At 35.8% G+C, this 13,877-nt stretch overlaps 1 protein-coding gene across 3 annotated transcripts in view; it reads right to left on the bottom strand.

Annotated features, from left to right (window-relative positions):
- Positions 1-13,877, bottom strand: part of UVRAG (UV radiation resistance associated) — a 295,144-nt gene that overhangs the window by 152,923 nt on the left and 128,344 nt on the right. For all 3 annotated transcript variants that reach the window (XM_045816174.2, XM_045816172.2, XM_087868172.1), the window contains one exon: positions 9,597-9,702. In XM_045816174.2, coding sequence (XP_045672130.2) covers positions 9,597-9,702 — 106 coding nt within the window. The remainder of the gene's footprint in view (positions 1-9,596; positions 9,703-13,877) is intronic.

The following is a 13,877-nucleotide window of genomic DNA, read 5'->3' as shown; positions in this document are numbered from 1 at the left end:
GGGGGTAAGAGCCATTTTGCCCTGTTAATCCACTGTAAAAACAAAGACCAAAGTCAGTGAGGTTGTTTATCATTAAAGAAAAAGGAATCAAGAAACAATTTGGGTTTCTTTAGTAATTCAATAGTGTGATCATGACACGTGTGTTTTTACATCACTGAGAGAAAAAAATACGTAAAATCTTAGGAAGCAATCTTTTCCCAAAAAGAAGTGTTCAATCTTCATAACTTGAATTTCTCCATAAAATATGCAAACTGAATTCTACCTGGGCAGAGAGAAAAAAAAAAAAGAGCAAAAAACAAGAAAAGGAAAACAACTTTTCACAGAACACAGAGATATGCCTACTTAGAGGGTTAATCTGCTCTATTCCAGGGTATACGCTCAAATTGGGAAATATCTTCTAGAATCAAAGAACCAAGGGTACAAGTTAATCTAAATACTAAACTAATACAGGAAGGCATGTTTACAGTGTGTTTGTGTTATGGTCCATGTGCAGAAACTGGCCCATTTACAGAAATGTATCAAGTCATTCAAAACCAGGATGGTTGGCTCTAATTTCTGATGAGTAGAGTAAACAAACCTGCCCAAGTGGGATCTGGTTCTGCTTCCTTTCCATGCATCTAACACAAGAGCTCAAAGACCTTAATCTTCCCTAAGTATCTTCTAATGCGTTTCTGTGTTCTATTTATTTGTTTACTCCTAGTTAATGTCACATGTGTATCCCCAATGGATCAGTTTTAGTTCGGTTTTAGTGTTTTCATACAACATGTATCTGTTTTGAAAATCAGAGACAGTTTCATCTATTTGCAAGCACACACATTCCTATTTATGGGTCTTTACAAAGACAATGATGGGCAATGTTAAAGATTCATTTCAGAATGACAGATTAATTTGTAAATGACATACTCAAGGAAGCAATTTTCTTTAGATCACATTGGAGCTAAAAAGTCTTAGACAAAATGTTCTCAAAGCACAGTTCAGGAAACCATGAGAATTTCTGAGAACACTTCAGAGTCTGTGAAATCAAAAATATTTTCATAATACTACTAAACTGTTATCTCTCTTTTTCACTCTCATTTTCTCATAACTGTATAGCAGAGCTTTCCAGAGTCTCTAAGATTTGTGGTATCACAACAGATTGATTGCAGAAATAAATGTGAGAATCCATCTGTCTTTTATTAGCCTAGGCATCATCAACAGATATATGCTAAGTTCTTTGAGGTCTTAATAATTTTTAAGAGTATAAAGGAGTCTTGAGACCAAAAAGTTTGAGAATGGTGGCTTAGGGCACATTCATCTATATTAGTTTTCCCACAAAACCTGGAAATAATTAACAATCTGGAAAAAAAAGTTTTAGAACTACGGCAGTTGTCCTATGAGAACAAATTTGCCTTTAAATGTCATTTATAAGTTCTTTCAATTGCACTTACACCTTTTCGACCACTAAGAAAGGGAAAATATTTCCTTAGAATATACTTAATCCAACCCATTAATATCATAGACTCAGTGGCAATATAAGACCTAGAACCCAGGTCAAGCTAGGAAGATAAAGCAAAAGATATATAATAATAAAATATACCCAAGTTCTACTTCTGCTGTGAGAGAACGAGCACCTAACAAACTGGTTCTCTCATAAATAAAAGCTCCAGACTCCAGATAAAATACAAAAAGCTACTACCTGAGGATTCTGGAGATTTATCAGTGACAGGTAAATTCTGGAGAGACTCAGAACCTGGTGCAAGCAACCAACACACGGAGTGAATTTCCCCTTTTCTGTAGCTTTGTCCTGAGGGTGGCCGCAGGCAAACTCCAAAGAAAGACAGGATCTTTATGGCCAGATGAACCACGGGAAAGACATCAGATAATCAAGGCCACCAGAATGGAGGAAGCCAGAGAATGAACACCCCAGATTCTGTTTAAATTCAATATGAGCCTCTGAATCCTAAACCACAGATGTATGAAGCAAAAAGAAAGCAGTTGGGGCATTAAGGGTAAAAGTACTGAACTGAATGAAATCTGAGCCAATGTCCATTGCAGGCATGACAGTTTGAGCCTAAGTTAACTACCTGCTAAAATGAAAACATCAATGTTCTTCGGAGGAAAGTAACAAAATCCAGAGATTCCACAAAATTACATTCACATCGTCCAGGATACTATGCAGTATTACCCAATATATGAAAGCCAGGAAAATGTGACTCACTCTCCGGGGAAAAGACAGCCAACATACGCCAACCCAAGATAACCCAGATGTTAGAATTATCACACAAAGACTTTAAAGTCACTATTATAAATACGCTGAGTGAGAAAAAGTAAAATACTGTCACAATGAATAAAAAGATATGAAATCTCAAAAGAGGACTAGAAAATATTAAAAGCAGAGACTTCTGCTTTTGGTCAAGATGGGATAGGAAAAAGGAACACTGCTCAACTAATTTTACCAGGCTACCATAATCCTAATACCATTCTGATAAAGTAATTTAAAACACTCTATTTCAATATCCCTAATAAATATAGCATAAAATCCCTTAAATTATTTCCAGATCAAATCCAGCAAGATAAAAAAAAAAAAGGAGAGAGAGTATATATTATAACCAATTCAGGTTATTCCAGAAGTGTGATGTTAAACATCTGAAATTAAATTATGGAGAATCAAGGAGAAAAATCACATGATTATTTCGATAGATTGAGAAAACACATCTGACAAAATTCAACATCCATTCATGATAAAAACTCTCGGAAACTAGGAATAAGAGGGAACTTTCTAACACCAATAAAGGGTATTACTACAATTATACTTAATTAAGAAAGGAGGAATCATTTCCCCCTACAATCAGGAACAAGAAAGGACTTCCACTTGTATCACTTTTATTCAATATTGTACTGTATGTTCTAGCTCTTGAAATAAGTTAGAAAATTAAATAATAAAGCATACAAGGCAATCCAAGTTTGCAGGTATGATTGTTTACACAGAAAATCCCAATAAATATACAAAATAACTACAAGAACTAAAAGTTAATAGAACAAGACTGCAAGATACTAGGTTAATAAATTAGTAAGTATTGTACTCTTTCCTATTAGCAACAAACAGATAAAAAAATTCAAAAACAATCCCCTTTGCAAGAATGCCCCCCCAAAACTCACATAAATACTTAGGGATGACTCTAATAAAAGATGTCCAAAATCTTTACAGTGAAAGCTACAAGACATTGAAAGAATTAAAGAAAAGTCTATAAAAGAGATATATGCCATGTTCAATGGACTGGGGAACTCATTATTGCTAAGATGGCAATTCTCCACAAATTGATCTACAAATCCTTATCGAAATTGCAACAGGCTTTTTTTTTTTTTTTTTTTGTAGAAATGGATAAATTGATTCTCAATTCACTTGGAAATACAAAGAACCTGGACAACCCATGGAAACTTTTATAGAACGAACAAAATTGGAGGACTTGCCCTACCTGGTTTGAAGACAACAGATCTGTAAGAGACTTTGGTATTGGTGAAAGGTAGACATATAGATCGGTGGAACAAAACAGAATCCAGAAATAGATGAACACATATTTCTTTGGTCAATTGACTTTGGACAAACATTTCAAAACAATTAGGAAAGGAAAGACTGTTCAACAAATGACGTTAAATCAACTGCATATTCATGTGAACAAAAAAGAACCTTACTGAACTTGTACAAAAAATCTAGCTTGAGATGGATCATAGATCTAAATGTCAAGCCCCAAACTACAAAATTTCTGTAACAAAACACAGAAGAAATTGATGCAACTTTAGGTTAGTCAAAGATTTCTTATAAAGAAAACAAAAAGCCCTACCTATAAAATAACATTAAAAAATACATTGTATTTCATTAGACTTTTAAACTTTTGCTCTTTAGAAGGCATCATTAAGAACATGAAAAGGCAAGCCACAGAACGTTAAGAAAACATTTCCAACATACATATCAGAAAAAGGACTTATATCCAGAAAAAGGAAAAATACAAATATACATTCAAACGGTGTGCATATACACACACTCTCTCCTCCTCTCTCTCCCCCTCCCCTTTACCTCTCTTTAACACAAGAAGACAGAAATCCCATTTAAAAATGAGGGGGAAAATATGAAACTACTTTACACATATACTACTAGGACTGAAAAAATATGTAAATAAATTACAGATAATGGGAGCCAGGTTTCTCACTAACAGAGAAAGATACTACAAATAAACAAAGTGAAGGATGAGAATGAACATTGTGGTGTTAAAGCTGAAGGTACTAGTACGAACTCCTGTTTAGTTTTAATACATATGTGGAGACAGATACTTGCATACACCGGTTCTGTCTACTGAGAGGGCCTAGAAGCAGTTACAACCCAGTAGCCATAAGCACACCCAGTGCCCAGCTCTTGTTTCTAAATACCACTACCCAATGAAAGGAATAGGACTTCTTGGAAAAAGGGCCGATTCAGGGCTGAGACAGGGGAAATACAAGATAAGCCTGGATCATATAGTGCCAGAAATGAAGGAAGTGCTTTAAAAAACAAAAAAGAGAGGCATGTCAAAAGGACACAGGAGCCAACCTGAAAGAGCTCTCGATGCCACAAGTTGAGAAAGAAAATAAATAACACAGTATTCAATTATAACCTAAAGTATAAAATAAATATATTCAAGTCCATACTAATAAGTAAATAGACTGAATGAATACATAAATGGGGTGGGGGGGGCAAATCTTCCTCACAAAGAATTCCAAATAACATACATAGGTAGGCAGTCGCCCCTCTAGGAGGCGGAATGCAAGTCCCCTCCTAGACTGGACTTAGTAACTTGCTTTCAAAATATTCAGTATGGAAAGGATACTCCAAAGGAGTATAGTGGATAAACCTGGGGGACACTACCTTAACCAAGTAGTGAGTCAGGTAAATATCAACATTGATTAGTAATAGTGATTTAAATATACAAAGGAATGAGAAACTGTCATAGATCAGAGAAGCCTAGGAAGGCATGACTAAATCCAATGTGGTATCCTGTGCTGCATACTGGAACAACAACAAAAAAATCCAGGCTGGTCATGGCAAAACATCAGACAAATCCCAATTAGGGGATAGTCCACAAAATACCTGACTAGTAACCCTCAAATTGTCAAAGTCATTAAAAACAATTAAAGTCTGAGAAATTTTCATATCCAAGAAGAGTGTAAGGAAGCATGACTACTAAATTTATTATGGTTTCCTGCATGGGATCCTGGAACAGAAAAGAACATTAGGTGAGAATTAAGGAAATCTGAAGAAAGAATGGATTGTAGTGAATGATGATTTATCAGTACAGGTTAACTGTAACAAATGTACCACATTAAGGTAAAATGTTAGTAACAGGAGAAACTGGTTGTAGGGTATACTCTTTGTACCACAAATCTACTACTGTTGTAGAATAAAGTTTATTTCTTTAAAAGAAAGACATTAGTGGAAACACTGGTGAAACCTGAATAAAGCCCACAGTTAATGGTAATGTATCAATGTTAATTTCTTCATTTGATAATGTACCACGTCAAATGTAACATGGTTGTAGAAGAGGTTAATATTAAGGGAAACCAGATGAAAGTCAAATGGAAACTCTCTGAACTATCTTTGCAAGTTTTCTGTAAATCTAGTTTATGTTTTTAATGGGCACAAATACTCAAACTTACACTTCCTTAAGAATACACAAGTGACCAATAAAGATATGAAAAATGTTTATCATAGAAATGCAATTATAAACTAAAATAAGAAAACACTACACACCCATGAGAATAGCTAAATTTAGAAAGACAAACCTCTTAAATGAAATGGACATAAATGTCTTGAAAGACTAAGATACTAAAGCTCACTCGAGAAGCAGAGATAACTTCGATAACCTACAACTATTAAAGAACTGAATTCCTAGTTCAAAACCCACAAAGAAAATTCCAAGTCAAGATGGCTTCAATGGTAAATTCTACCAAACATGTAAGAAATGATTCCAGTTCTACACACAATTCTACACATACTCTTCCAGGAAACAGAAGAAAAAACACTTCCCAAATCACTAGTTATGGCCAACATCACCCTGACGACAAACCCAGGCAAACAGACAAAACTATAGACCACTAACCCCCATGAACATAGATGCAAAAATCTTTAAAAAGGGGTGCCTGGGTGCTCAGTCGGTGAAACGTCTGCCTTCTGCTCAGGTCATGACCCCAGAGTCCCAGGATCCCTGCTCAGCGGGAGGTCTGCTTCTCCCTCTCCCTCTACTCTGCCCCCGCTCGTGCTCGCTCTCTCTCTCCCGCTCATTCTCTCTCTCAAATACATAAAATCTTCAAAAAAAAAAAAATCCTTTAAACATTTTAGCAAATTGAATCTGGCAATGCACATAAAAAAGAATAATTCCTCAGGAACAAGGGGGGCTTTCCCCAAGAATGCAACGTTGGATTAACAGTCAAAAATTAATCAATGTATTTTACCATCATAATACAAGAACATGGAAAAAAAATACAATTATCAACAGATACAGAAAAGGCATCTGATAAAATCCAAAACATGTAAGCAAAAATTCAAGATGACAACAGCAGAAATTTCGTAAGAAACATAATTAAATGTCAAAAAAGATACGCTGGCTATTGATGTAGTGTGAGAGATGCAAAATCCTTAAAAGCCATCAAGTATGGACTCAATTTCTAATAACAGAGGTAGTTACATTTGCTCTTACAAAGTATTCTGATTTCTTTCAGCATTAAGTATGCCTTCTCACTGATAATACATAGGCTAAATTATTTTATTTATTTACTTATTTATTTATTTACTTATTTGAGAGAGAAAGAGCGAGTGAACAAGAGAGAGCCCAAGCCAGGGGGAGAGGCAGAGGGAGAAGGAGAAGCAGGCTCCCCGCCGAAAAGGGAGCCTGATGCGGGACTCTATCCCAGAGCCCTGGGACCACAACCTGAGCCAAAGGCAGACACTTAACTGACTGAGCCACCCAGGTGCCCCTATACATAGGCTAAAATTAAAGTCCAATTCTTAAAAATTGAAAATGCTTGGGTTGCAGTATAATGACCTTGGGCTAATTTAGAAAGGCATGAGGAAAAAAGGTAAGAGTAAAAAAGGTTTCTAATTTGCTACAGGTCAGTCCTAAAGTAGAAAATTAACAAGCAAATGGCATTATTCCCTGAAAGAAGACAAGTAAACCAAAATTTGTCTCTACTTGGCAAATGATTATGGGAAAGTTGCTTCCTTTCTTCAGGCCTCGTTCTCTGTCCTTTTGTAAGAGTTTACTGCTTGTTTTTATGCTTGTTTAAAAGATAAATAAATAAAAAGACAAAATAAAGGCCCAAAATGGTGTCACTTCGACCAAGTTCCAAACTGGTGCTTAATACATAATCTAACTGTAGTTTCAACCTCCTCGAGAAATGTAGTCTTATCTGGCCAGACAAGAATTTTTCAAACTGTGCCAATAACTTTGCCCCTTTGGCCCTCTCAATCCCCACAAAAAAGATGAGGCAATCTGCATGATAGCCTTGCTTTTACCCATAGAAAGCAGCCTTGCCTGGAACAATCCTTCTCTTTGGCTAATATCTTTCTTGCCCTTACCCTCCTTCTATAAAAACCTTTCACTTGGTAGGACTCTTTGGAGCTCCTCTCTACTTGCTAGAAGAGGTGCTGCCCCACTGATTCATGAACCATTTGAAAAAGCCAAGTAGATATCCAAATTTACTTGGCTGAATTTTGTTATTTAACATGTTAGATTCATTCCTAAATTCAATATTTATTGAGGACCTACTATGTGTTAAGCACTCTTCTGGACACTGATAAATAGAGCAGTAAAGAAACATAGACAAAAATCCCTCCCCTCACAGAGTTTAGAGAGACAAGACAAATAAAATACCTATGTAAAATACATAGCATTGTTAACGGGTAATAAATCCTATGGAGAAAAATACAACAGGGAAAGGGACAGAATGTACTGAGTAGGATTGGTTTTAGTGAAGTTACACGGGAACTAGATGATGCCTCGGTTCACTTTCAGTTCAAAAATCAACGTTTCTTTTCTCCGTTGACCAGGCAGCATAAAAACACGCAGTGAACCTCTGAACCTGACCTCTTTAAACTCACACATTCTATCACCTTGCTCTGTGTGTCACCACTTATATTTTAGAAAAATAGGATTAAACATACATTTTTCCATACTGAGACAAAACATATGCTGTCATTTAATGAAATAAGTAATTTCCCAGTCTTGCCTTGGGAGACGAAAATAAGAAAGAAAGAGAAAAAAAACCTAGCAATTTCTCCTCAGACAAAGGTTCTAAAAATGTGGCATTTCTGTACACTACAGAAAGGCTTAAAATTAGCTGCTTTTTCTCCTTCTCCAATATATTCGTGGTCTCGGTTTTCTTCCTTTACTGAGGCTGAGTTAAAACAAGAGGTGGTTTAACAGCTTCTCTAAAACAGAAGATTTTCCATAGGCAAGGAAAGTCATATGGGTAAGCATTACGACTATAGTTACTGTAGCTACCGTATTTTTTATGCCTGCTCTGTGCCAGGTACAGCACTAGCCATTTTATACAACAGGCTGAATTATATGAAACTGCCATTTATGGGTCAAAATTAGCAATTTTATATAGTTTAAATACATCATCATCCATTCACTTCAAATTCAATGAGAGAGAAGTCTGTGTTGATGGTTAACTGCATTGCGTTTCCATAGTTCATCCATTAAATTACTATCTCGGGCAAATCTCCAAGATAATATGGAACATTTCTTGGAGGTAAAAGGCCTTCTCCTAAGCTGATAGCACTATAAATGATATAAACGACAAGTGGAAGATACTGCCTATCTATGAGAATGAGTTTATACAAACAAATACTTAAAGTTTTTTAGTTAGGACTAAAAATCTGAGGATTTGAATTATATTTTAACTATCATAATCCATAGCACAAGTTTTATCAAAAGCTATCCATAGCCATGTGGCTTCATTTTGAGAAAAGTTCAATTTATTAGTTAAGCCTACTATTCTGCTTACAAAGACAGAATCTTTATTCCAAAATTAATATTTTTTTCCTCCATTAGAAAGAGTAAAAAGCAACCCCAAATTATACTAATATCTGAAATCTGTCCATTTGGGTTGGAATTTCTATTTCTTTGGAAATGTCTCATTAAAGGAATGTTTCTCAAAAGAGAACACTGTCCATAAACCAACCTATTAAGTTCACTCCAAAAATTTTAAATTCATCTTTTAAAAGGAGATTAGTCCCTAAAGTTTTTTTTCCCCCCTTCTGGCAGCTATTTCCTATTCACCATACAGTTCACGTCTAGAGTTCACACTGATAAGACATTAATAAAGTAACTTTTATTATTTTCTAAGTAATTGTATGTAATCTAAAGTTTCATCTAGCAGCAAAAGGCAGGCACTTTGCATGTTAGATTATTAGGAAATAGTAAAGTATTCTCCAACATTTAAACACCAACATAAGTCTCAGCAAAACATTAAAAGGAAAAACAACTAAAGCTTTTTTGAAAAAAAAATTAATATAAGAAGAATATGATGATCACATTCAGAAATCAAGCAGTCTAAACAGGTAAATATATTTAAAAACCTACCAGTTCATTGCTTGTAGATGTGAGCCTTAGCTTTTCTTCAATTTCCTTTCCAATTTTCTGAACAGTTACCTGAGTCTGTTTAATTGCACACTGGGCTCTATGAAGCCTAGGAAAAAAGTTGCAGAAAAATTTAAGTGAGTTACCTGTAAACTTTTAACACAGAGCAACAGATATAAATGGAAAAAAATGAGGACAAACCTTCCAGGATAAGCAGAACTAGTAATGAACTCAAACTGATCATTTCATAATTCCCTAGCATATTTATAATGAAATAAACAGGGATTACTAAGGACCCTAAAAACACCCTTTCTATTCCCGCCTGCCTGCCCACCTCTGATATAGTGAGAGCTCAAATGGCAAACTCACAGCAGTCTGGAAGATACCTTAGAAAATAATCTGGTTGAGGTGCTCCTGGGTGGCTCAGTTGGTTGAGCACCTGGCTCTTGGTTTCAGCTCAGGTCATGATCTCATGGGTCAAGGGATCAAGCCTGCAGTCAAGCTCCACACTCAGCTGGGGAGTCTGCTTGAAGATTTTCTCCCTCTGCCCCTCCCCCAACGCTCTCTGTCTCAAACAGATAAATACATTTTTTTTTTTTTAAGGAAAAGAATCTTGTTAAATCCTAGCATGTTACAATGGTGAAAACTGAGGCCCAGAGAAATTAAGTGGAGTGCTGAAGTCACCAGGAGAACATCACTGATAACAAGGTTGAATATTACTTGTGGGTATACACAAAGAAAGAAAAAGAATTAACAATCCCAGTTAAAGCAGCAGCAGCCACTTTGAAACAAGGAACACTGAAAAAATTAAGAACTATTTTCTTATTTGCTTTCATTATGGGTTTGTGTTTTTCTTAGTCTCTTGGTCTTCAAAGATAGCTTATACATTTCTTATACATGCACACAGTAAAAATGGTCAAATTGTCTTTATTTTTAGATGTCATGATTTTCATATAATGAAAATGAATTTCATTAGTAATCTACAAAACAACTACTAGAACCAGTAAGGTCACAGGATACAAGGTCAATAGACAGAAATTCATTATATTTCTATATATGGGTCATTGTTTCACAATCACAATTCCAATCTCAAAAGGCTTTCATTTTTTTTTGAAAGACATTAAGAAGCTGATACTATAATTTATACAGAAAAACAAAGAATTTAGAAGAGATAAACCAAGATAAACTTTTTTTTTATAAAACTACATAATCAAAACAATATGGTACTGGCGTAACGATCAAAACATAGATCAATGGAATGGAATAAAGATTATATAAATAGAGCTACATTTTTATGGCCAATTGATTTTGGACAACGGAACCCAGGCAAATTAATGGAGAAAAGAAAGTTTTCTAAACAAATGGTACTGGAACATTGGATAAATATCGATAAAAAAATTAATTTTGAGGGCTTCAGAGGGGAGGGGGGTGGGGGAATGGGATAGGCTGGTGATGGGTAGTAAGGAGGGCACGTATTGCATGGTGCACTGGGTGTTATACACAACTAATGAATCATCGAACTTTACATCAAAAACCAGGGATGTACTGTATGGTGACTAACACAATATAATAAAAAAAAATTTTTTTAAATTAATTTCATTCCCTACATCACAGCACAGACAAAAGAGTAATTCAAGGACAGCACAGTAAACATAAACCCGAAAATCATAAAACTTGTAGAAGAAACACAGAGAATCTCTTGTAACCTTGGGGGAGGTAAAGATTTCATAGAGAAGACATGAAAAGCACTAGCCATAAAATTAAAAATAGATAAATCGGACTTCACAAAAATAAAAAATGTCTGTTCATCTGAAGATGCCATTAAGAAAATGACAAGAAGTCCACAGACTAGGAGAAAATACTTGCAAAACATCAATCTGACAAAGGAGTGTGTCTGGAGTATATAAAGAACTCTTATAAATCAGTAACAAAAAGACAACCCTATTAAAAATGGGCAAAAAAGTAAAATTCTTCACAAAGGTGACGTAGAGTGGCCAATAAGTACAAGAAAAGATACTCAAAGGGCGCCTGGGTGGCTCAGTCGTTAGGCGTCTGCCTTTGGCTCAGGGCCTGATCCCAGGGAGCTGGGATCGAGCCCCGCATTGAGCTCCCTGCTCAGTGGGAAGCCTGCTTCTTCCTCTCCCACTCCCCCTGCTTGTGTTCCCTCTCTCGCTGGCTGGCTCTCTCTCTCTGTCAAATAATTAGATAAATAAAATCTTAATTAAAAAAAAGATAATATCTTGGTTATCACGAAAATGCAAATTAAAATCATAAGGGGATACCATTTCACACCTGCTAGAATAGCTAAAATTAAAACAATAACACCTAATACTAGCAAGGATGTGGAGCAACTGGAACTTGTACACATTACTGGTAAAAGTGCCAAAGAGTACTGTCATTTGGAAAACAGTTTCTTATAAAGTTAAACATCCATCTAACCTATGACCCAGTATTTCTACTCCTAAGCATTTACTCAAGAAATGTAAAAACTTATGTCCACACAAAGATTTATAGAAGAATGTTCAGAGAAAACAAACAATGCAAATGTCCATCAAACAGAATTAATAAATAAACTGAGGTATAATCATGAAATTCTATTCATCAATACAAAGGAAGACACACTGAATCACACAACAATATGAATGAATCACGAAAACATTATGTTGAGTGAAAAAACCCGGAAGCACAAAGTATACCGTATGATTCCATTTACACGCAGTTCAAGAACAGGTCAAAGCAATCCACGGTGACAGAAATCAAGAGCTGCTGGTTGTTTATGTGGGGGGGACTGACTGGTAGAGAACAGGGGGAACAAAGGGAACTCCCTGCAGTGATGGCAATGTCCTATGTATCTTTATAATGGTGTGGGTGCATGCAGAATTTAAACTTCAGATCTATACATTTCACTGTATGTAAATTCTACCTCAATTTTAAAAAATTACTCAATAATCCTAACCTGAAAGATATCCTATATACGAGGTTAATTTTATTAGGGGTTTGATGGCATCAAAACCTCTGCCTGTATTATGATGATGATGACGATGACGACGACACTATACACCAAAAATATTCATGACATATTCTGCACTTTCAGAAATTGCCTGATAGTTATTGAGGATTTCTTAGGTCATCTAAAAGGTAGCAACTCTTACTATAGGTAGTTTGCTCATGAGATAAGTTACTCAGCAACTTCTTTGAGGTCCCTATGGAATCCAATAGAGGTTATACTCCACCCTATTGCCTCTTGCTCTGGGAATGTATGTGTCCACGCTCTCTTGATAGTAATACTCTCTTACAAAGTTGGCTCTACGGAAATTTAAAAGCAAGGAGAGGCCCCTTGTAATGTGGTCCCAGCATATATCTCCAGCCTCATTTCCTGATAGTCCTTAACTTGTGTACTCAGCTCCCAGCAATTCTCCAAACACATCATGCCATCTTTTGTTTCTGTGCCTTTGAGTGAGTTGATCTATCTGCCTATAAGTTTTCCCCATCTCTTAACAGGTAAGTACACTCCTGAGTCCATTAAAGAGGCAGCTGAAACATAACCTCTTCTGGGGGCGCCTGGGTGGTTCAGTAGGTTAGGCGTCTGCCTTCAGCTCAGGTCATGATCTCAGGATCCTGGGATCCAGTCCCACATCAGGCTCTCTGCTCAGCAGGGAGCCTGCTTCTCCTCCCTTTGCCTGTCTCTCTGCCTACTGGTGCTCTCTATCTGTCAAAAAATAAATAAATAAAATCTTAAAAAAAAAAAAAAAAAAAAGATCTTTCTGGACTATTCCAGACAGGTGAAGGCACTCCTTCCTCTGGAAATCTACAGCATCACATATACAAACCACTAACAAAGAGTACAGAACCACATTTTATAGCAACTGTTTATTTCCTTATTAGAGCTTTCTGAGGAAAAAAAAATATCTCTTATTTTTATATGCTTCCCCGTGCTTAGAACAGAATATGGCCAAAGGAGTCACTCAAAATATATTTGCAAATTGCATGTCAACTAACTCCTGAATATAAAAGCTCAGTCCCAAGATCTGATTATTTTTTACTGATACCAGTGGAAGAGTGAAAGATTATGGGTGATAGTTTTCTATATTTATTTATAACTTTAAAATATTATATTCAAAACAAAAATCAAAGACCACTCACTTAAGTAAGGAAATATGCAATTTTTACTAAAAAGCTATCGGAATTCTAATAATAATAGGCATTATCAACTCAGAACAGAAATCAACAAAATAGCCTGTTACTTTAAAAGGGGGAAAACGCTGCCTGAAACTCACTGGTACT

This window comes from Ursus americanus, chromosome 16 (assembly GCF_024610735.1).
Source record: "Ursus americanus isolate L20-20 chromosome 16, mUrsAme1.1.p, whole genome shotgun sequence".
Taxonomy (NCBI): domain Eukaryota; kingdom Metazoa; phylum Chordata; class Mammalia; order Carnivora; family Ursidae; genus Ursus; species Ursus americanus.
This window is presented reverse-complemented; position numbering and strand designations above follow the sequence as displayed.